The 22732-nt window shown below is 33.7% G+C and overlaps 1 protein-coding gene across 3 annotated transcripts in view; it reads right to left on the bottom strand.

Moving 5' to 3' along the window:
* Window positions 1–22732, bottom strand: part of LOC145263170 (uncharacterized) — a 361981-nt gene that overhangs the window by 76743 nt on the left and 262506 nt on the right. For all 3 annotated transcript variants that reach the window (XM_080120205.1, XM_080120206.1, XM_080120204.1), the window contains exon 3: window positions 13340–13417. In XM_080120205.1, the coding sequence (XP_079976331.1) occupies window positions 13340–13417 (78 nt within the window). The remainder of the gene's footprint in view (window positions 1–13339; window positions 13418–22732) is intronic.

Raw genomic sequence — 22732 nt, 5'->3', positions numbered from 1 at the left:
GCTGTTGTTGCAGTAGAAATTTTTGGAATTTTTCTTTGTTTTTTTAGCTGCTCATCCATTTGATATTTAACCAAATCTAGAAGTTTTCTATGGTTATAAAGTGTCTTCATAAGTATTGCTTTATAAATTACAATCTTATGCTGCCAATGTTAGAAAGCAAGTAAAGTATAAAACCTTTTTTGTGAAGAAAAATAAAATCACATATTTTCAATAAATTTTTCATGTAAAAGTTTTTGCAATTGAACTTTAGTCAGCAGTAAAGTAAAGGTACATTTTGATATATTTTTTTCTTTTAAGAGAGAGAGAAAAAATATATATTGCTTTATTGTTGAAGTTAACACAGTGCTGGAATAAAATGAAATCACTGACTTTTTCTTTGAAAGAAAAAGAAGGGAATTCTCTGAGAAAACACCCCAACTTACTGACTTTTTTTAAGTCCGTCAATAAAGCCTGTTTTCTTTTAGCACTTGAGATTGGGGAATGTTTCTCCACATTTGTTTTTTTTAATTAGTGAAAACAAAATATATTGAACAGGAAAAGAAATACAACAATTGAGCATAACAAGGTGAAATTTTTTACATGGGAGTCACCACTTATCAAGGCTCAAAGACCATTCAAGGATAAGGGTTAATAAGTGCATTGCAGTCACATATTAATAGTTAGTGGGGGTAGAAATGGATTATCTGATGAGAGGTAGCTTAACAAGAACTTATTTACATTGGGCTTGAAGATGACCACATTGTAGTCAGCTGGAAAGCAGGCAAGCAGAACAGTTCCATAAGCAGGCAATTCTAGCAAAGAAGCTTTGTCCATGGAATTTGCGTTTAGATTTAGGCATAGATAAAGTGAGGGGGAATTGTTGATGGTTGTTGTAGATAGATGAGTGTTTTTTTGTAAAAGTTTGGCGGGGGGGGGCATAGATTGAAGCTCAGATGAGCACTTGCCATGAAAATAATGATAGAGCATAGATAGGCTCGCATCATCTCTTTGGTGGGAAAGATGTTGCAGGGCAGAGAAAAAAAGGGCATCACCTACTAGGTTTCAAAGCAGGTTTCGAACTTTGTCAAGGCAGGATGAGATGCTTCGAACAGCTCCCGCCCAGATATAGCAATAATACTTCATTTTAGGATTGATCTGGCTCTTATACAGATAGAAGATTGTGTCAGGAGTTAGATATCTTCTAATGTTGTAAAATGACGTAATCATTTTTCTGGCAATCTTGGTAACTGAGTTAATGCAAATCTTCCAGGTCAGGAGTTTATAAAAAAAAACAAAAAAAAACAAGATCTAGAAAAAAATTCAGAAGTTTATTAAAAAAAAAATCCAAAACTTTATAAAAAAATCCAAAACTTTATAAAAAAAAATCCAGAAGTTAATAAAAAAAACCTCAGAAGTTTATAAAAAAAAAAATCCAGAATTGGAATTTATTATTGAGATGAGTATTATTTATTAATTTTTTATTTATTGCAGACTATTATCCTCATCTTTTTTTAGTTGTTTCACGGTGTTTTGGCCAATTATTCCTCTAGCCTTCCACCTGACAAAGGCCAGAGGAATAGTTGGCCGAAACGTCATGAAACAACTAAGAAAAGATGAGGATGATAGTCCGCAATAAATAAAAAATAAATAAAAATCCAGAAGTTTATCAAGAAAAAAAAAATCCAGACGCTTATCCCAAAAAAAAAAAAATAAAATCCAGAAGTTTATAAAAAAATCCAGAAGTTTATCAAGAAAAAAAATATCCAGAAGTTTATAAAAAAAAATAAATATCCAGAAGTTTATAAAAAAAAAATATCCAGAAGTTTATCAAAAAAAAATATCCAGAAGTTTATCAAAAAAAATATCCAGAAGTATATAAAAAAATCCAAAAGTTTATCACCCCCCCCCCCCCAAAAAAAAGTTTATTAAAAATAAAATCCCGAAATTTATCAAAAAAAAAATTCAGAAGTTTATCCAAAAAAAAAAATCCAGAAGTTTATTAAAAGAAAAAAATCCAGACATTTATTAAAAAAAAAAAAAAATCTAGCAGTTTATCAAGAAAAAATGTCCAGAAGTTTATCAAGAAAAAATATCCCGAAATTTATTTAAAAAAAAATCCAGAAGTTTGTTAAAAAAAAAATCCAGAAGTTTATCACAAAAAAATCCAGAAGTTTATCACAAAAAACTCCAGAAGTTTATCACAAAAAATAAAAATCCAGAAGTTTATAAAAAACAAAATCCAGAAGTTTATCAAAAAAACAAAATCTAGAAGTTTATCAAAAAAACAAAATCTAAAAGTTTATCAAAAAAACAAAATCTAGAAGTTTATCAAAAAAACAAAATCTAGAAGTTTATAAAAAACAAAATCTAGAAGTTTATCAAAAAAACAAAATCTAGAAGTTTATCAAAAAAACAAAATCTAGAAGTTTATCAAAAAAACAAAATCTAGAAGTTTATCAAAAAAACAAAATCTAGAAGTTTATCAAAAAAACAAAATCCAGAAGTTTATCAAAAAAACAAAATCTAGAAGTTTATCAAAAAAAAAAAAAATGGAATGTCTTTTAGATGAGAGTCATTCATATCAGTTGAAACTAAATGGGGATCAGAACGTTTATTGTGAAAAGATAAAAGCTTGGTTTCAGATGTATTAAAATTAACCAGCCACCTTTTATCCCATTGCTCCACATGTTCAAGGTCTGAGGAGAAAGACTCAGAGAGATCTTGGTCATTGTTGGCTTTTAAAATGTTGCCATAGATCGTAGTGTCATATGTCAATAAATGAACTTAGAATGTGATTTGGGAGATCTTTGATGAAGATAAGGATGAGTTGGGCTTGGGATGGATTCCTGAGGCATACCAGTATTGATACTTTGAGCTTCACACTTTTTTCCATTGATGGCTACTTGTATAAATTTATCAGAGAGAAAGGATTTGGTGGTTGAAAAGATATTTTCAGATATTCCATAACTGGGTATCTTGTGAAGTAAACCTTTTATGTCAAACCCTATTAAATGCCTTTGATATGTCAAGAGCTTTTGAAAGGAAACACCCATTGGTAGATTCATTGATCCTATGTGAAATTACAGTCAGTACATCAGCTGGAGATCTTGCCAGACGGAAACCATATTGCTTGTCATGGAGTAGGTTATTTTTGCTGAGGTGGTTGACAATTTCTCTAACACAAATTCAAGTAACTTACTCATGATACACAGAAGGCTAAATAGTTTGTACTTAGATGTAGAAGACTCGTCTTCACTATTTTAAATATTGAGCAAATTAATGAGGTTTTCCAAGGTGTTGGGAAGCATTTCGCCTTTATGCATCGATTGAACAGCTTTGCAATAGTGGGTACTAGTTTCGATTACAGCTTTTTGAGTACTATAACTGGAATATTGTCAAGATCAGTTGCTTTGCTGGCATCAATGTTTTTGATGAGGCAACTTCACAAACAGATATTTGGATGCCACTAAGATTATTTTCAATCTAGGTAGGAAATTTGGAATGGAAGACCTTGATTGCATAAGGTTGAGTTTACAGCAAAGTTCTTGGCAAAGAGTTTAGCTTTGTCAGATGCTGATGAAATCACCTGAGGCTCTGTTGATGATGGTCAGGATAGAAGACATGCATCTGTTTAGGACATTGTTATTCACTCAAACTCATGGGAACTAAGCCTCTGTTCTACATTGGACTTGATGGACTGAACATAAAACACTCGCATTTTTAACCCTTTTGTAGTGATTTCTGGCAGTTCTATAGGCAACTTTAGTTTTAAAAACATCTATTACATTTAAAGCAATTAAAGTAGTGGCTTCCGTGTGGAATGATGACAGCACATTCAGGAGTGTACTAAGGCTGGCTGTTTGGTTTCTGTTGGAATTTTTTGAAGGGTATGTTCCTGTTATGCTGACAGTCAACCAATCAATTAAGTCTATATCAAATGCATTCTTTTTAAACATAGAGCGTAGTGGTGACTCTAATATGAATGTTCAGAAGCCATTCCAGTAAGCCATCAAATATCGGTACACTGTTTAATGGAGAGGGATATTTGGGGTTTTGTTATACTCTGTTTTTATCTTTATTGAGACAATCGAGTGATCAAAAAATTCTAGCAGAGACACTACTATGGATGAGCCACAGTTCAGGACATGTTATTAGAAAAAAAATCTAAAAAAACTTGCAAATTCTTCATCAGCATCAGGTACCTGAGTAGGTTCATTAACAATCTGAGTTAGGTCATAAGAGAGTGAGAAATCATGACAAAATCTCCCTTCTCTCCTCTCTGTTAAAAAAAAAAGCAGATGATATCAGTTTTTTTTTTAACATTGTGAACATGAAAATCTTGGCAGACATGAATCTTGGTTGAGGGAGGAGCAGACAGGGTATGATTAATTTGCTTAGCAATACTCTAAAAGATAACTACTCCATTTTTGCGAGGACAGTAGAAGGCAAATATTAATACTGCACTCTGAATAAGTGCTACTCTAACGCACATATAGGGATGCTTGTGGTCTTCTCTAAAGATGTCCCTGCCACAGTGGTAGGTATTCATGATGTAGACACATATTCCATGTCCATAGTGATCTTGATGGTAGAGTTTGGATATGAAGTTAGAATAACCTTTGATAGAGAAATCGGCTAAGGAAGCAGTCAAATTAATGCCAGTTTCAGACAAAAATAACAGGCAAGGTTTGGCCTTCCACAATTGGCTTTCAACCTCTGGAAGATTAAACATAGACCTCTGTTAGAGAAAGAGACCTTGTAGTGGGGGTCTATATTCTCTCCGTCTTTATAATAAGTTAAAGAGGACATTATTATCTGTAGGGTGGACACACCAAAACAATAACAATAATAATACTTTATACATCCTTATATAGTAAAAGAATCTGCTTAACTTTCATATTACATTAAAATGTAAGTTTAAATATAAAGCAAAAATTAATAATCTTTGATTCATTTAAAATTTCTTTAAAATATAATAGTTTTTAAAAATATATCCATTTACATTTTCATGTTGGAAAATTTTTAGTTGTTCATATAATTTCTCACATTTTTTGTTGGCAAATTTTTAGCTTTTCATATAATTTCTTTCATGTTATTTTCAATTTTCTTACCTTTTTTCCTAGGGATTGAGCATCATACAGGACGTCTGACATTCATCCACTATATCAGGCACTCGAACCTAGAGATCTTTTTTAGGATTCTTACCATCCTTTTAAGCTTGTATTTCTTGCCCGCATGTGTCTTATCAGTGGAAGGAGAATGTAACAACTGCCAACCAGTATCAATAATATTAATAATGAAGAATTTTATTATTAGTCTTTGATTTTATTGCCTTCTATCTCCATTCCAATCAACCTTTTATATCTTTAGAAATTTTGTTTTTCCACTACTTCAGGCATGGAAATTAAAAATAAAAGAAGAACTGATACCAATTATGTTCTTTCACAGAGCCGCAAAAATGTTTAACTTCACTAATTCATTTTTATTTAACTCCACACCAAGCCTTTGAAAATGTTAAAAGATTTTTTTCTCTCCCAGAATTTGCCAATGTTGAGGGACTGGACAAAGCTTACCATATAAAAATTAAAACAGAACATTTTTTCCAACTAGCAGGGTTACCTGCTATTACCCAGACATTGGCCATTTTTCATCGAGTAACACATACAGCACAATACAATAACAAAAGACACAATAATTATTTTTCCAGGACACGCTGTGCTTAAATACATCTGCTCTATCTAGGATATTGAGCACTTTGATAATCTCAAGTCGTCCTCCACTTCCCACAATAATTTGATGAAGAATGACGTCATAATCGGAAGTAACCCCTCTCTTATCCACCTACTTGAATAAAAAGGCGGAGATGAAGCCTGGGAAGATTTTCTAATTAAAACCATTGCCAATCCATGTGATGATAATCTTAAGCTGTCCCCCCCCACTTAACACTATAATTTGAAGAGGAATGATGTCATCACTGGAAGTAAACACCCCAGCCTATCTCCCCTACTCTAAAAAAGGACATAATGTCTGGAAGGATTGTCTCGTTAAAAACTTGTCAACTCGTGTGATGATAATCTCATGTTGTTCCCCACTTACCACCATAATTTGAAGAGGAATGACGTCATCACCAGAAGTTACAACCCCACCTATCACCCCCTACTTAAATAAACAGAAGATAATGTTGTGGAGTATTGTCTCATTTAAAAAGTTGCCAATCCATGTGATGATAATCTCAAATTATTCCCCACTAAACACCATAATTTGATGAGGACTGATGTCATCAATGGAAGTTACTTACTCGAATAAACAGGAGGAGATAATGTCATTAAAACACTCACGAATCCATGTGATAATAATCTTAAGTTGTTCTCCCCTTAACATCATAATTTGGAGAGAAATTACATCATCACCTGTACTTATCCCCTAGGCCTATTACGCCTTGAAATAAACAGGAGGAGATAATGTTTGGGAAGATTGTCTCATTTAAACAATCACCAATCCATGTGATGATAATCTCAAATTGTCCCTGACTTAACACCATAATTTGAAGAGGAATGATGGCATCACCGGAAGTTACCACCCTGCCTATCACCACCTCACCCCCACTTGAATAAACAGGAGATAATGTCTAGGAGATTTGTTTCATTTTAACACTTGCCATTCCATGTGGTAATAATCCCAAGTTGTCCCTCACTTTACACCATAATTTGAAGAGGAATGATGTCATCGCCTATAGTTACCACCCCCTCTGCCTATCACCCCCGTACTCGAATAAACAGGAGGATGTAATGTCTATTAGGATTGTCTCATTTAAACACTCACCAATCCATTTGATGAAAATCTCAAGTCATCCCACACTTACCACCATAATTATATGAAGAATGACATCATTGCTGGAAGTTTCCTTCCCCTGCCTATCTTCCTCCCCGTACTTGAATAAACAGGAGATAATGTCTGGTAGGATTGTCTCATTCAAACACTCACCAATCTATGTGAGGATAATCTCAAGTTGTCCCTTACTTAACAACATAATTTGAAGAGGAATGGCGTCATTACTGGAAGTTAACCTTCCCCCTTGCCTATCATACTTGAATAAAAAGGAAAAGATGATGTCTTATCAAAACTGTAGGCAATGCATGCGATGATAATCTCACGTTGTCCCCACTCACACCATAATTTAATGAAAAATGTCTGAATGACTCTGCATTTTTTCTGATTACTACATAAATACAAAGGCTTAATATAAACAACATAAATGAATTGAATTTGTGCATGTCAATTTGCTGATGTCTCTTCGCGTTATCCATGCATGTAAGCAAAGAATTTACTTGCTATAAACCATACTTGGTGCATGAATATTATTTCCTGAGAATTTCAGTGTTATGTGACCAGTAGTTTAAGAGTTTACTTGTTAGATATTTAAACACACAAACATGCTTACTAGGACAGGTCGATTTTGATGATAGTTGAGGTTTGACATAGAAAAGACCTACACAAAATATTTTTTCAAAATCATTATCTTTGCTTGAGGAAATGACTTTAAAAGTTGAAAAATTGAAGCTATTAAAAGTTTTTCAGTGAATTGTCAAGAATGTTCCGCCATTAAAACAATCCATACTGTTAAGAAAATGGAATCATTATTTAGAATATGTTATAAACTACATTTTAAAATAAAATGAGTGAGGATAATGAATTAATAAAATAAATATTAACAGTAAAGGCAAAATCATGTTTTTCTATATAATAGCGACCAAAGTTCGCTTTTTCATTTCAGGAACTTTTTTTGGGTGGAAACATTTTGGATTTCACCGTCGCAAAACATGCTCATTATTGATATGGAAAATTAACATTTGTTTATTATTTAATTTGAAAACATTATGATTTAGGTTTAATTATTTCGAAAGGAAAAACGAAAAATATTTGTTTAAGATATATATTATTATATTTCAAGTGTCTGCAGGGAATTTAAACATATTTGTTTTATCTTTTTTAATTTGTTTTTTGATTAGGTTGGTGCAAAAATAATGGCATTTTTTGACGTTTAAACGAACGTCAAAAACTTTATTTTTGCACCAACCTAATATTTCACATCAAATTCTATTTAAAATTTTTATTAAAATATGGTAATACTTCAGTTTTATATTAAAAAAAATAGTCCATACAATTTTATTCTACACATTCTTTATGAAACATAACCACGTAAATCTTCAAGTTTTTCTACTTAATAAAAAAATACTTTGCAGAAAATTAGTGTCAAATTTTTATTTCTTTTATTTGCAGGGAGGAATTGTTTTTAAGGAGCATTTTTCTTCTAAAATTATAGTTTTAAAATCAGATAACCCACAAAGATTAATACGAGTAAATAAGGAAAGTGCTTTAAAGGTTTTCCTTATTTGTGCATCTATGTTATTGTGCTAAAATAACTTTATTATTTAGAAAACCATTCTTAACATGGGGAAGATAGGAGGTTGTGTTGTAACTATTGTGTACTTTCACCTAAAAATTCAATAAACAGAAATTTCATGAAAATTAAATTTAACTTGAAAATACTATTAAAAATAGCATGGTAACATAAATGCACAACGACTGTTTTTTCAAGCTCTAAACACTTGTTTAAAATGGCACAGCTACAGTAAGAATGAATCTCTTTATGAGTAAATTCATGTTATCAAACGAGGAGCTAAAAATATCTAAACTAAACACTACTATGCCTCTGATTTGGTTTTGTCCTCTCTCTTCAATACATCTAATGCAACTCTACAAAGTTTTTCATTATTTCTTATAACTAGCGCTTATTTTTTTACATATAAAATTGGAAAATAGCCTAAAACAGTTTCTTTCAGTTATAATCCATTTATTTATTTTACTTTTCAGATTAAAATGTGAGTCAAAGCATAACGTTCAGATTTAACCCGTGGTTCATAAAATTTGCTGGTCCACTTTGTCATTTGGATGAAACAGCACCCCAACTTCACAACAAGTCATCCAGTTTAGTTATTTCCTCGAAAACAGTTATCTCCACTTAAAAAATAGTGGGATTTCTATGTTAATTGCTAAGGAATTAATTAGTATTTGGTAACTAGTTAATCCACAATTATCCTTGTTAGGGGAACGTTATATAAGACAGAATGTCAATATATTTTGCTATAAGAGGGCCAAACAAATTGACAGGAAATCTCTTGCAGCAATCAAAGTGAAAAAAATGAGGAAACTGCAAGACAAATTGTTTGATATATTTTCTTGTAGCTGTAAACTTCCTGACTTGAGATGTGATGAATTTGAAGTGCAATACAGGAAATTGTCAAAAAGGCACATAATTTGCACTTGTCCTGCTAACAAGGAGGTAAAATTAATTCAATAGATTCACCTGCAATTATGTTCTTTTTTTGTGGAAAATAAAATAATATGCTGGTAGTTTTTGCAATTTTCAGGTTCCACTAGAAGAACTGTCATTTAGAGCAATTTTTAAATTAATTGATAGAACAAGAAAAAGCTTAACAACTTTTACTGGTCCTTTGGGGAAACTTTGTATAAATAATTATCAATATTTGCCTCAAGTAGAATTCTAAAAAAAATAGTGTCCCTCCCGATCATCATTATCTGACAGCAGAAGAAACAAATAATTTAAGTGTGAAGGCCAGAGTCTACTTTTTGAGAGTATGCTATTGGTATTTCTCGAGAAGTTAAACTAAAATATGCAGCTCAGAAAATTGGGCCCTTGAATCAAACAAGATGGCTAATATTAGCCACAAGGTTAATGTGTTTATGGACCAGAAGTGTCTATCCTCAAACACTATGATAAATTAAACATTCTAGTTAAATTTATCATCCAAGTGTATGCAGTTAGTTGGTTTGAGATCAAAACCGACAATAATATTTTTAACCAACAGTATATTTTAATATGATTCAGAGAACAAAACAGTTAACTGAAATCCAAATTACTGTTTTAAACAGTTCCAAATATAGTGCTTTTGCACTACTTCCGGAAAATATTATAATATCAACGATAAACTCAGATGAATTGAATGTGAGAGAAGAGGGCATTCAAACGATTTTGTCCATTAGGTAACCAGAATTCTTGAAAACTGGTATCACAGAAGCAGTTTTCCAGCAGGCGGGAAAGTGAGATACATTAAGGCATTTGTTGTAAAGTTTGGAGAGGATTGGAGCTACTTCGGCGGAGCACTTTTTTAATAGCACAGCCGGGATGAGATCAGGTCCACATGCTTTTGAAGTGTCAAGATTTTTTATGATAGCATGCACCTGAGAAGGGGTGATTTTCAGATCGTCTAGTGTGGCGTCTGTCCGCAAAGGAAAGTCCGGGAAAGGGTGGTTAGCTGGGTCCAGTGTGGAGTGGAGGTAAACTGACTGGCAAACATGTTAGCCTTCTCGGTTGCTGAGCAAACAACTTCATGATTGTTGGATAGTGGGGGAATTGTTGATTGCCCATTATTTACTACACTGTTGTAGATTTTCCAGAAGTCACGGGTTCCTAATTTCTGTGCTTCGATTCGTTTTTTGATGGTTTCAGTAAATTCTCTCTTAGCTACTTCAGTTACTTCTGGCTTCTATATACTTCTGTCTGTTTGAACTGGATGTATGTCGGTTAAATCTGCAGTACGCGTGCTGCCTTTGCACGATGGCAGCTGCACATGTGGAAGTAAACCATTGGGGAGAGTGGGGCTTGCTATAAAATTTCAGTGTGGGAACGTGTGCTTCAATTGCTGTTTTGAACCTAGTACTGACCCAGTAAATTACTGCTCCATTAGCCTCCTCCCACTTTTTGCCAAAATATTTGAGTCCATAATTAACCAAGCTCTAGTCCATCACCTTACAGATGCTAAACTTCTGACTGACCAACAATATGGATTTAGGCAAACCCGTTCCACAGCAGACATTCTAACTGTAATCTCCAAGCGTATATACCAGTCACTTGACAAAGCAGGAGAGGGTAGAGCGGTAGCTCTAGATATATCTAAGTTTTTTGACAGGGTATGGCATGAAGGTCTTCTTAGGAAAATCAGATCATACGGTATCACTGGAAGAATACTTAACATAATTACATCCTTCTTAGATAAGAGAAAAATCCAGGTTGTCCTCGATGATGGTCGTACATCTAAACAATAGGATATAAATGCGGGAGTGCTTCAGCGGTCTATCCTGGGACCTCTGTTATTCCTAATATTCATTAATGACCTCCCTGACAAAATTGTCTGTGAGATGGGTATATATGCTGATGACACCACGCTCTATAACAGACACGACAGGAAAACAAATGAACACATATCTAAAGAAATGGCAGAAACACTAGAGGATGACCTCCAATCTGTAGTGGAATGGAGACAAAAATGGATGGTCACATTCAATGCTGCCAAGACTAAATTTGTTTCCTTCAATAACTACAAGGAACCTTCTCTACCACCAATAGCAATGGCCAAAGACTCTTTATCTGAAAGCACATCTTTTAAACTCCTTTAAACACAGGAAACATGAGTTGGAACAATTACATTGAGAACATTGCCAGGACCGCTGCGAAAAAAGGTTGGTTCTCTCTACCGTGCTAGAAATCTACTAACGCCCGAAAGTATCCTGTACCTTTATAAGGCCACCATTCACCCATGTATGAGTATTGTTGTCATATTTGAGCCGGTGCATCTGCTACTAGTCTCTTGCTCCTAGACAAGGTTCAAAAGAAAGTTGCCAACCTAATAGGTCCTGAATTGTCATCCAAGCTTCAGCCTCTGTTCCATCAACGAAATGTAGCATCCCTCTGCCTGTTCTACAAGTACTTTAATGGTGAATGTTCCAACAAACTACAAGTCCCTCTACGTAAATACTCCCGACAAACCCGACAAGCAGTAAAATCTCACCCCTTCAAAGTAGAGATCCCTAGATGTAAGAGAGCCTTCTACTTCAGTAGTTTCTTCCCCAGAACTGCTAGACTTTGGAATTCCCTTCCAGGTTCCTGCTTCCCCAACTGTACTGACATGCAGAAGTTCAAGTGTAACATGAACTGACATCTTGCTGCCCATCTCCCCCACCTAGTACCCCTGTAGCCTGTGTCCCTAATAGTATCCCCTTACATCAAAGTGGCAAAGTGCCTTGTTTGGGGTGAAAATGTAATAAAAATAAATATTTATCCATTGAATTTTATTAGTTTTCTCAATTTACCCAAACAATAGTCAGGTTTATTCATATTTCATCACAAAAATATAAAAAATAAGTGTTTTCAAATAATTGTATTTTTTATGTTGTTTTTTCCAGAAATAGTGAACTAAAAAAAAAAAAAAAAAAAAAAAAAGACTGAAAAAGATTACTGCTATCAATTTTGCAGCCAAACACTGGTCAAATTTGATTGATTTTTCTAAAAAAGTTGTATATGGGCAGGAAGCAAGGCATAGATACATTATTATAAAGTCATCGTGCCAGCAAATTAGACCTTCATTTTTTTTAAAAAGGAATTATGCAGAACAATTTAGTTCTATTATAACAGTCTATATTATTGTTTAATAAAAAAAATTAAAATACATGGTTCTGTAACTTGAATCAAGTTACAGAATTACAATATTGTTTAATACATCTCCACATATCTTTTTAGATTGTGAAATTTAAAAGACTTAGTTGCTAATTAACTTTTTTTATAATTTTTGTTTAATCAATGCAGTAAAAGTTTAAATATTTTGCTAGTTGTGTGATTCATAATTAAAATTATAATTCATGTATTTATTTTTCTTTCAATGTATTTCATATAAATATATCAATTTTAATTCAATTTTTTATAAAAATAGTGAAATTTCAAAGTCAGTGTTGTGTAAAATATTATGAAAATGAAGGATTTCTCAGCATTTTTATACACGACTTTTGAAATTAAATGCTCAATTTTCTGTTCAAGATAGGAATATAATTTTTGGTATCTGTTCTTATCACATCAAATTCCAACTATCATCACCAGTGCCATGTTGATTTTCTGAAAAAAGTTGCAAATCGATCTGCTCTAATGCTTATATAGATTAAATTATCATTTATAGAGATTTAATTATCATTATTAACCAATATTTGTCAGCATTTTTCTTAGCAAAAATGTTTTAATTTTTAAACATTTTTTTGGAATCCTTCAAATCAATCCATAGTATTACAGTAACATTATCATGGCAACAAACAAGAACTTTGCAAAACATGTAAATAAGAAATTTGACAAACGACAAAATATAAAATATCATTTTTAACCAAAGATCCAATCAACATGGATCATATTTAAATATATCCACATTTATTTTTCTTTGAACTTAAATAATTATTGGGGAGATATTTTAAGGTATAAGAGGCTATGACTGATGAGATAAAAAAAAAAAAAACATACCAGAAATACCAGAGTCTGTAGAATCTGTCAAGGTCATCACAGCATTTGTCTATGCAGCATGTTTGGTAACCACTGCAGCTAGAAAAGAAAATATTTGAGATAAAGTTGAACTTCTATTGAGATAAATTTCATAGACTGATGGATTGTATTAATGGAATAACATGTACACATATTGACAAATATTATAGCCTGTTCCAGGAATATCTGCATGCATCTTTTATACACCCAAAACCTAACCCGACAGCAACGGTATATGTAATATTAACATAAATGAATATTAATGTTCAACAGTTCATCCTGACACACAACAACTTCACATTTAACAACCAACACTTTTTACAAATGAAAGACACAGCTATGCTAACAGCTAAATGCATATATGCGAACAGAAATACATACACACATACCATTTCAAACAACTAATGATGATGTTTGTCTATCGCTTGCTAAGATGACCGTGATCATGCAATTTTCTGTGGGTTCAGAGATGACTTGTTAGACCAATTCGAGCTCTGAAGTATTTCCCGCATGTGGAACGATTCTGCATCAGATATGTTGATTGCTTTGTCTTTGTTAATATCACAATTTCTCTTCCATCCTTCACTGCATGCAGATTCAGCAATTGTAGCCCCTTTGTGAATTGCAGCATGCCAGGAACATCTGTCTTGGGTTATTTTTCCCATGAGTTAGAATACAAACTGAACTGTGTGAGGGAGATTTCTAGATTGTCCTTGAACCGTTTCTATTGTCCTATGAGTCATTTCCCTTTGGACAGCTCACCATAAAAAAGCTGTTTTGGGAGCCTTGAATCAGGCATGTGACATATATGACCTGCCCAACGAACCTGGTACTGCCATAACATAGTGTGTACTGATGGAAGGTTTGACCAAGCTAAAACCTTTGTGTCTGGTATCTTGTCTTGCTACTTGATTTTCAACAATTCTAGTGAAACTAAACAACAAAATTAAAAAAACAAAAACTAGAATGAACAAAAGAAACACAGAATAGTTTACCTGAGGATTTTGAATTGACAGAAAGTCAAGACTAGAAGTGCAAGTATGCTCAGACAGTACAATTTATAGTCTCTTTCATGAGTTCATTTACAAGCTGAGTGAGGGGTACATATCGAGTGATTATTATATACAGGGTGACCCCAAAAAACGGGCCCCAATTCTAATTAGGCTCCGTTTCTTAGTATCTTGTCCGAATGAAATCAAACTTTGGTCATAACTAGTTTATTATATTCTAAACATCACATCAAAACACTAGGGTCTTTGGCCTTTTTTCTCCGTTCTCAAGCATATGTTTTAGATGGCCTCGATTTAGCTCCGAAGTTGTCCATGATGTTCTTACAGACCGAATTGGTAATGGCTCTCATCTCCTCCCTGATAGCTTCCTTGAGTTCCGTGATGGTTCTGGGTTTCCCTGCGTAGACTCTGTCCTTAAGATAGCCCCAAAGAAAAAAATCTGGGGACTTAGGTCCGGGCTATGGGTTGCCCACTCAAAATCAGTCTTGAGACTGATCACTTGGCCTCCGAAGTTCTCTTTGAGCCAATCTCGGGACATGTTTGAGGTGTGAGAACTTGCTCCGTCCTGCTGGAACTTGCTGAGGACCTCCACATACTGCTTCTTGGTGACTATCACTGCTGCGCCAGATTCTTCAATGAAGATTGGTCCGATGATGCCTCTGGCCGAGATTGCAGCCCACACCATGCACTTAGGAGAGTGCAGGGGCTTGGTGGCTACTTAATTGGGTCTGGAGGACCCCCAGAAGACATTTGTCTTGAAGTTCGCCTTTCCATCAAGATGGAAGTGGGCTTCATCTGAGGTCCAAGGGAGGTTAAGGAAACTTGGTGTCTCCTCAATCTTTTTGAGCATTTTGACTGCCATAGCCCTCCTCTGCTTCTTGTCTGAGGCTGTAAGGGTCTGCAGCATCTATATTCTATATGGGTAAGCCCCGATATCGTTCACCAGCACTCTCCTGCAAGTCTCACGGGACATATCGAGGGACTGACTTCGCTTACGCACAGAGCGTTTCAGACTCTGCTGGAGAGGCTCTCTCACTCTTTCGACCAGCTCGGCTCTTCGCTTCTTGGGACATCCCGAGTGGCAGCGTTGAGGTTCTCTACAGTCCCATACTTTTCGAAGTGGTCCACCCAGTTCTGAATTCTGCTTTTGGATGGAGCCTTTTCACATATTAACTGATGCATGAAACTGTCCTGGGTTTTCTTAAACGAGCCTGTCTTGTAGTAAAATTTAACACAGTGTATTCTTTGTCCCAGCTCCCACTGGGGTCTTGGTGTACTCACGGTCATTGATTCTGCCATGTCGTGTAAAATAAGGGCAATCGGTGAATAAATAATGGAGATATCATATAAAGTGTACACGGGGCCCGTTTTTTTTGGGTCACCCTGTATTAGTTTCTTTTCTTGTTTTTGTAGTCGGGTAGTAATGTGAAGGTGTAAAAAGATTATCAATTTGTGACCAGTTATTTTGGCCTTATTAGAACTATGGTGTTAAGACAATTTGACATTCAGTTAATCCATAAATCTAGTGGCACAGCAATGGACATTCCAATAATAGAATGGTTGGTAGATCTAGAGTTGACTTGTGAGCTAAATTTGACAAGAGTACCATTATGAATTGGAGAGGTGGTTAAGCAATGGATGGCTACTTCCCTTGTATTCTCTTTTTTAGCTTGTATTTTGTTAGAGCCTTGAGTTACCACAGACCATTATAATTAGATGATGCAGATACACATACAGTAGTTGACTGGATGGATTTCATCTGTGAGGTCTGCAAAAAAGATCTCCTCAATCATCCTATCATGCTGGGTGGAAAGGCCCCCCTCCACCTCAATAAACTGAAAGAACATGGCTTGGACCTGTGTAATAATAGCCTAGTTATCAGCACGGATCGGGAAACATTTTTCTCAATAATTAATTTGTGGATCCTACCAGGAACATTAATTATATCAGATTGATGGGCAGTCTATAAACGTCTGGACCACTTCAAATATGGAAAATATCAACATGACAAAATTATTGACCTGATTGACCCCTTGATACATACACAAACCATAGAAAATTCATGGTCCCAGTGTAAAAATAAAAAAGGCAATTGAGACAAGTTGGAAACAAACTTTTGAAATGCATATGGTGAAATTCATATGGTGAAGAAGAGAAAAGGGGGCAATTTTTCCCCATATAATCAAAAGCATTCGTGAATGATAGTTATCTAAAAAATATCTGTTTATATCGTTTAAAATTTTTTGGTAAATTTGTACTTAGTTCCACCTCACAAATTTTCCTTTAAAATAACGACTTTTAAGGGTTTTCAGATATGCTGAAAACGAATATCGCATTTAAATGTAGTAGTTTTCCATACATTAGGCAATATAATTTCTTATGTGTAATGTGCTGGCCATAGTTGTATGCACAAACACACATATTTCTGGTGTACAACTAATGACGGCCACCACTTTTAACATAAATTATATTGCGGTAAACTACTTATTTGCGGAAACCTTAAATGCGATATTCATTTTCAGAATACCCAAAAACCTCTAAAGTCATCATTTTAAAGGAAAATGTTAAGGTGGAAAGTTTATCTTTTAAAATTATAAAAAGTTGTTTTTATATTGTTTAAAATAAAAAATAAAAAATTATAAAATATTCTGTTTATATTATTTTAAATTAAAAATAATAAAGGTTTAAATATTATAAAAAGTTCTATTTATATTGTTTAAAATTTTTAAAAAGTTCTGTATATATTATTTAAAATAAATAAAAAGTGCTTATTCTTGAAAAAAAAAGCTGTAAGATCTGCTTTTTTAAAACTGTTAACTTCTGAAATACCAATCACTAATTTATTTTATTTCGGACTATTATTCTCATCTTAGTTAGTTGTTGTTTTTGATCTTTTTATTGGTTTTGTTTATTCACAACGTTTTGGCCAACTATTCCTCTGACCTTCGTCAGGTGGTAACCACGACGGATAGGAACTTCGAATCTCCTAACTGCATTCTCAGCCATCACTGCCATCCGTAGTTATTGTCGTCTCACCACATTTTGGCCAATTAACCTCTGGCACGCTTTGGATGGGATTGAAGCCGCTATCTTCAGACAATGTTCATCTGGAACTGTAGAGATTCAACATCTCTATCAACTGCGCTATGGGCCCTGAAGGGCGATCAAGGTTGGAACAACAACTAATAAGGATGAGAATAATAGTCCGAAATAAAAATAAATTAATATATAATGCTCATCTCAAAAATGAATTCCAATTAAGGAATAATATATATATATACCAATATCACTGTTTATATATTGTTGGCATAGTAACATAACGGTGATTAGGAAATTATGTTCCTTTTATTATTATTTGTTTTTTAGGTGGACGTTTAGGAGATTGACCCCCACCTCTAAATTTCACAATTTACATTTTTTTCTTTTTTCTTGTTAATCTCATCGATTACAAACTTAACTTTCAGATTAAAAAGAATAATTTAAAAAAAATTTTTTTAATGAATTATTATTTGTTATGAATTTATTAAGTTTTCAATTATAGCATTCTACTACATTGAACACATACTTTGTGACCATCACCGAGAAAAATATTGCGACTCGATAAGATTAACATAAAAAAGAAAAAACCAGTATAAATTGTGGAATTTAGAGGTGGGGGCCAATTTTCTAAACACCCGCCATTTATTGTCTGAACTTAATAACAGACTCCTAATAAATATTTATTTCCAATGTTTTTTTTTTAAGTTTAACTTATTTCAAACTGATATAAATTATTACATGCCATGTTGAAATTAGTATAAATTCCAATGCATTTCAGGCAAAAACATTATTACCTACTAAAGAGTTATGTCAAAATAAGTAAAATCATAGGATGGTTTTTATGATTATGGACCTTTTAAACCTACGCATTTTAAGTGAAAACATGATTACCTACGTGTTATGTTGAAATTATTACAAAGCAGTTTTCTGTAAATATGGAAAACAAGATCCATTCTTTCCATACACGTCTAATCCAAGATGTCCTTTAATAATAAACAACTTGGGGTCATCAGAACTTAAATAAAATCGACCTGTGTATCATGCACATCTAGCTGAACTTTTGAAAGACATTAAAGGCAGACATGTACTGGTAATTCTATTTGCAAATGTTTATGCCATTGAATTTCAAAAAAGAGGGCTACCACACTGCCACAGGATCATAATGTTGCGAGGTCAGGATAAGATCAGAACAGTTCATCAAATTGTCAGCAGAGATACCAGAACCTGAAAATCCAGAGCTTCGTGATTTTGTTAAGGATTTAATAGTACATGGTCCAACCTCAATGTTTGATTATGCGATAAGATGTTTCATACTGATGTGTGTTTTTTAAAATGTTCAGGAACCGTGGAATTTCCACGGGTTCTGCTAGTATGTATTATTAGCACAACCTCTTCGGTGTGTTCTTTTTGCTGCCAAACACTTAACTTTTGAGATTCAGGAGTTGTTATCAGTGAGTGATCAGAGAAAATTAATAGTTATTGCCTTACAGAGGCATGGTAATGCTATTGAGAGGTTTGTAAAAGCTACCTGATCACAGATACCTAATTTTCTTAAATCACTGTGCACATGTCAAAATAAGTTTTCTACACATATCGTAAAAATTTCTACATTCTATGTAGTTACAGGGAAGAGACAATGCCAGGGAAAAATAAAACAAAAGGACTTGTGAGCATATAATTTATGAAACTGAAGGAACTGTGTTCAAAAACTGACTTAAAATCAAATTTATTTTGAGGTGTGGTATTGAAAATATCAATGCTAGTGGATTTTTAAATACTGAAGAGTTGTCTCTCTTTGACCCTTATTTTCAAGTATATACATATATATATAGGCAACTTGGAGTAGCCTCCCTTTATTTGTTAACTGGTGACGTGTATCTTAAATTGGGTAACTGAGTTGTCTCCTCTTTATTGACTATTTTTTTTTAATAAAAGGCAGATAATGTAACGTGTCTTTCTCCTTTTCGTGTATAGATCTAAAAATAAACAGACATGTCTTTCTGCATCTCTCTGTGTACTAAGAAAATGTTAAGTGTTAATTGATTTTTCTTGTCATCATCGATACCTTCTATGATTAAGTTATTTAAGGAACAAAGATATGTTTTTCTTCATTTACTTCGTAATTAATTTAACCAAGATTATTAATTAACCTTACAAAGGTCATTAATTAAGCCAACATTTTAAACCACATAAGCCCCTATGATTTTAAACCACATAAGCCCCTATGATTGTTAAACCACATAAGCCCCTATAGTTTTTAAACCACATATGCTATGATTTTTAAACCACATATGCCCCTATGACATAGATGTATCCCCAAATCAGTACTTACATCCCTAACACTTCATACACGGTCGGACACATCTAGCCCTTATTAAAAGGCTAGACAAACTAGCTATTGTTGATTTTCAAATACAAAGAAAAAAAAAACAACAAAAGAACAGTCCGACTCAAATAGTAATTTAATCATCTCCATGACATGACGATGCAAATTTTCAATAAGTTTGATTTGAATTGTTATTAACATTTTTCCATAACATGACAATGCCAATCCTCAAAGAGTTCGAAGCTTAAAAAGTAATTAATACTTTTCCATAATAGAAAGATATCAATTCTCAAAAAGTTTGAATCTAGCATAGTATTTAAAAATTTTTTTTAAATCTAACTAAAAAAATCTTAACTCATGAATTTCTTCATAACATGAGTACTAATTCTCAACAAAACCAGTTCTTAAAAAACATAATAAAAACTTCTCAACAACATGAGATTCCATTTCTTAAAAGACAGACTCTCACATTGTAACATTTTTCCATAATATGATGATGCAAACTTTCAACAAATTTGAATCTCCAATATTAATTAACATTTCTCCACAATATAACAATTCCAATTCTCCAAAAACTGAATCTCAGATAGTAATCTACATTTCTCCATAACATGACAATGCCAATTCTGAGAAAAACTGACTCTCCTATCATGATTAATACTTCTCTATTATACTAGCCTGGGTGCCCGGCGTTGTCCAGGTGTTTGTAGGTGTTAAAAAAAGTGGTAGTAGGCAGGCATGCTCAAACCCGTGACATGAAGGGGGAAAAGAAAGTGAAAGAAAACCTGATGTCTTACCCCTACTCCACGACACGACCGGAAGCGTAAAGCGTTAAAATTTAACGTAGTCAATCAAAAAGATGACTTGCAGAAAGGTCGTTTTTAATGTGGGGGAAAAGCAGCTCCCCCAAAAAATGGGGCACTCTGGCAGTATACAAATAAATAGTAATTGTCTCAGTATGAAGGGTTTCCCCTACATTCACCAAGGAGCAATTATAGAACAGATTGTACCCGGGCGAAGGCTGGGAGTTGGCAGTTATGTTCGATTAGTTTCACTTTATTTATATGAAAAAGCCAAACAAACACTCGAAATGGATGAATTTTTTAAAACTCGATCAAAAAAAATATGATGTCTGTTTGCGAATCTGAGATCTAGGGAGTATAAGAAAACTTCTCCCGAAATCTAACCTGCATGAGAACCCTGATGGAAAAAGCCTTTTGTGGACATACACAAACAGGCATGCCCATTTTGCCTTTTATATATTAGACTAGCGGGGCTACCCGGCGTTGTTCGGGACCGTATAAACAATGAGAAAATTGAAGTTGATTTTGAACATATTTGTTATTCTTCGGATAGAGGAATTTTTAATGTCTATGTATCATTAGCTTTTTCGAGCAAATTAATATTTTACCTATCCTAGGACGGGTATTACATGTATCAAATAATTGTACCTTATCTAGGATAAGTAATTTATACCATATATATAAAATAATGTTTCCTTTGCAGGGATGGGTAATATACAACACATATTTAAAATAATTTTACCTACCCTCGGACGGGTAATTAAAATACATACATGAAACAATTTCACATACTATCGACAGGTATTGTACAACATGTTAAATAATTTCTCTTACCACCAAGGCTACCATAATCTTAAGACAACTGAAACAATTTTTAGAAAGTAGATTATTAGACTTTCCAAATTAGTACATAAATACATCATCTTTGTTAATAATTAGGCAACCATTGCTTCATCATAAATTTCAATATTACTGGGTTTTTTCCTTCGTCACTATCGGTACTAAAATTGTAAAAAAAATGATGACATTGTTATGTCTCAGTAGAATTTTCAAATTAATGCATAAATACATTCACACAGTTAGTGATTAGACAACCCTTGCTTCATTATCAAATTCCACATTACTGTGTTTTATTTTAATTCCTCACTACCGACACCAAATTTTTTTGAAAAATACTTCATTTTCTGAAGATTACTCAGTAAGTTTTACAAACAAATACACAAATGTGTTAAGTTTAGAGATTAGGCAATCCTTGCTTCACTACAAAATTCCACATTGCTTTGTTCTTTTCATCCCGACTATTGATGCCATATTTTTAAGTGAAATGATATAATTTCTGGAACATAACTGAGCAGATTTTCCAAGTAAGTGTAGAAAGGAATTGACACAGATTGTGGTTAGGCAACTTTTATTTTACCACGAATTTCAATATTAATGTAGTTATTCCCTCCCACATACCAGCAACATAATAGTAAGAGAAATTATGTCTTTTCCGGAATATGATTCCACAGATATTCTATATTTTTGGAATATGACATTGTGGCAGATTACCTTGTAACCCCAAAACGGACATTACTCTCTCCAGCACAACCCCAAAAGAGAACTCAAGAGCTTGTTTTAAAATTAACACAATCATGCTTCTTTCAACCCACCACTAAAACCATCACATCATCCCCAGATGATAACATTAAAAATTCAAAAAATATGGATCACCCCCTACAGAAAGTGGCCAAGTAAACTTTCATAGAAAACCAACGATATATATGAATTAATCTAATTTAGAGATCGTAAACTGTTTCAGCCATATCCAGAATCGACTTCACAAGTAAAGTAATTTTGAGATTGAAAATAGTTTAAGCCATTTCCAGGACACACTTTACATTCTACCACCCTCGTTTAATCCAAGCGGCGCTGAGTATTCTGCTAGTATATATATGACCAAGACAATGTTGCTTAACTTTGGTGATCTACATAAAGAATCTGGTATTCCCAAGTAGTCACCCACCTGTAATGACTAAGAAAATGGAGTTTAACTTTGGTGATCTACATTAAGAATTTAGTATTCCCAAGTAGTCACCAATCTGATAATGACCAGACTCCATGTTGCTTAACTTTGGTGATCTACATAAAGCATTTGGTATTCCACAGTAGTCACCCATCTGATAATGACCAAGACAATGTTGCTTACCTTTGGTGA

Source organism: Euprymna scolopes, chromosome 38 (genome assembly GCF_053919585.1).
Source record: "Euprymna scolopes isolate OS-2025 chromosome 38, ASM5391958v1, whole genome shotgun sequence".
NCBI classification, from domain to species: Eukaryota; Metazoa; Mollusca; class Cephalopoda; order Sepiida; family Sepiolidae; genus Euprymna; species Euprymna scolopes.
The sequence above is the reverse complement of the archived record's forward strand: the minus strand, read 5'-3'. Positions and strand labels throughout refer to the sequence as shown.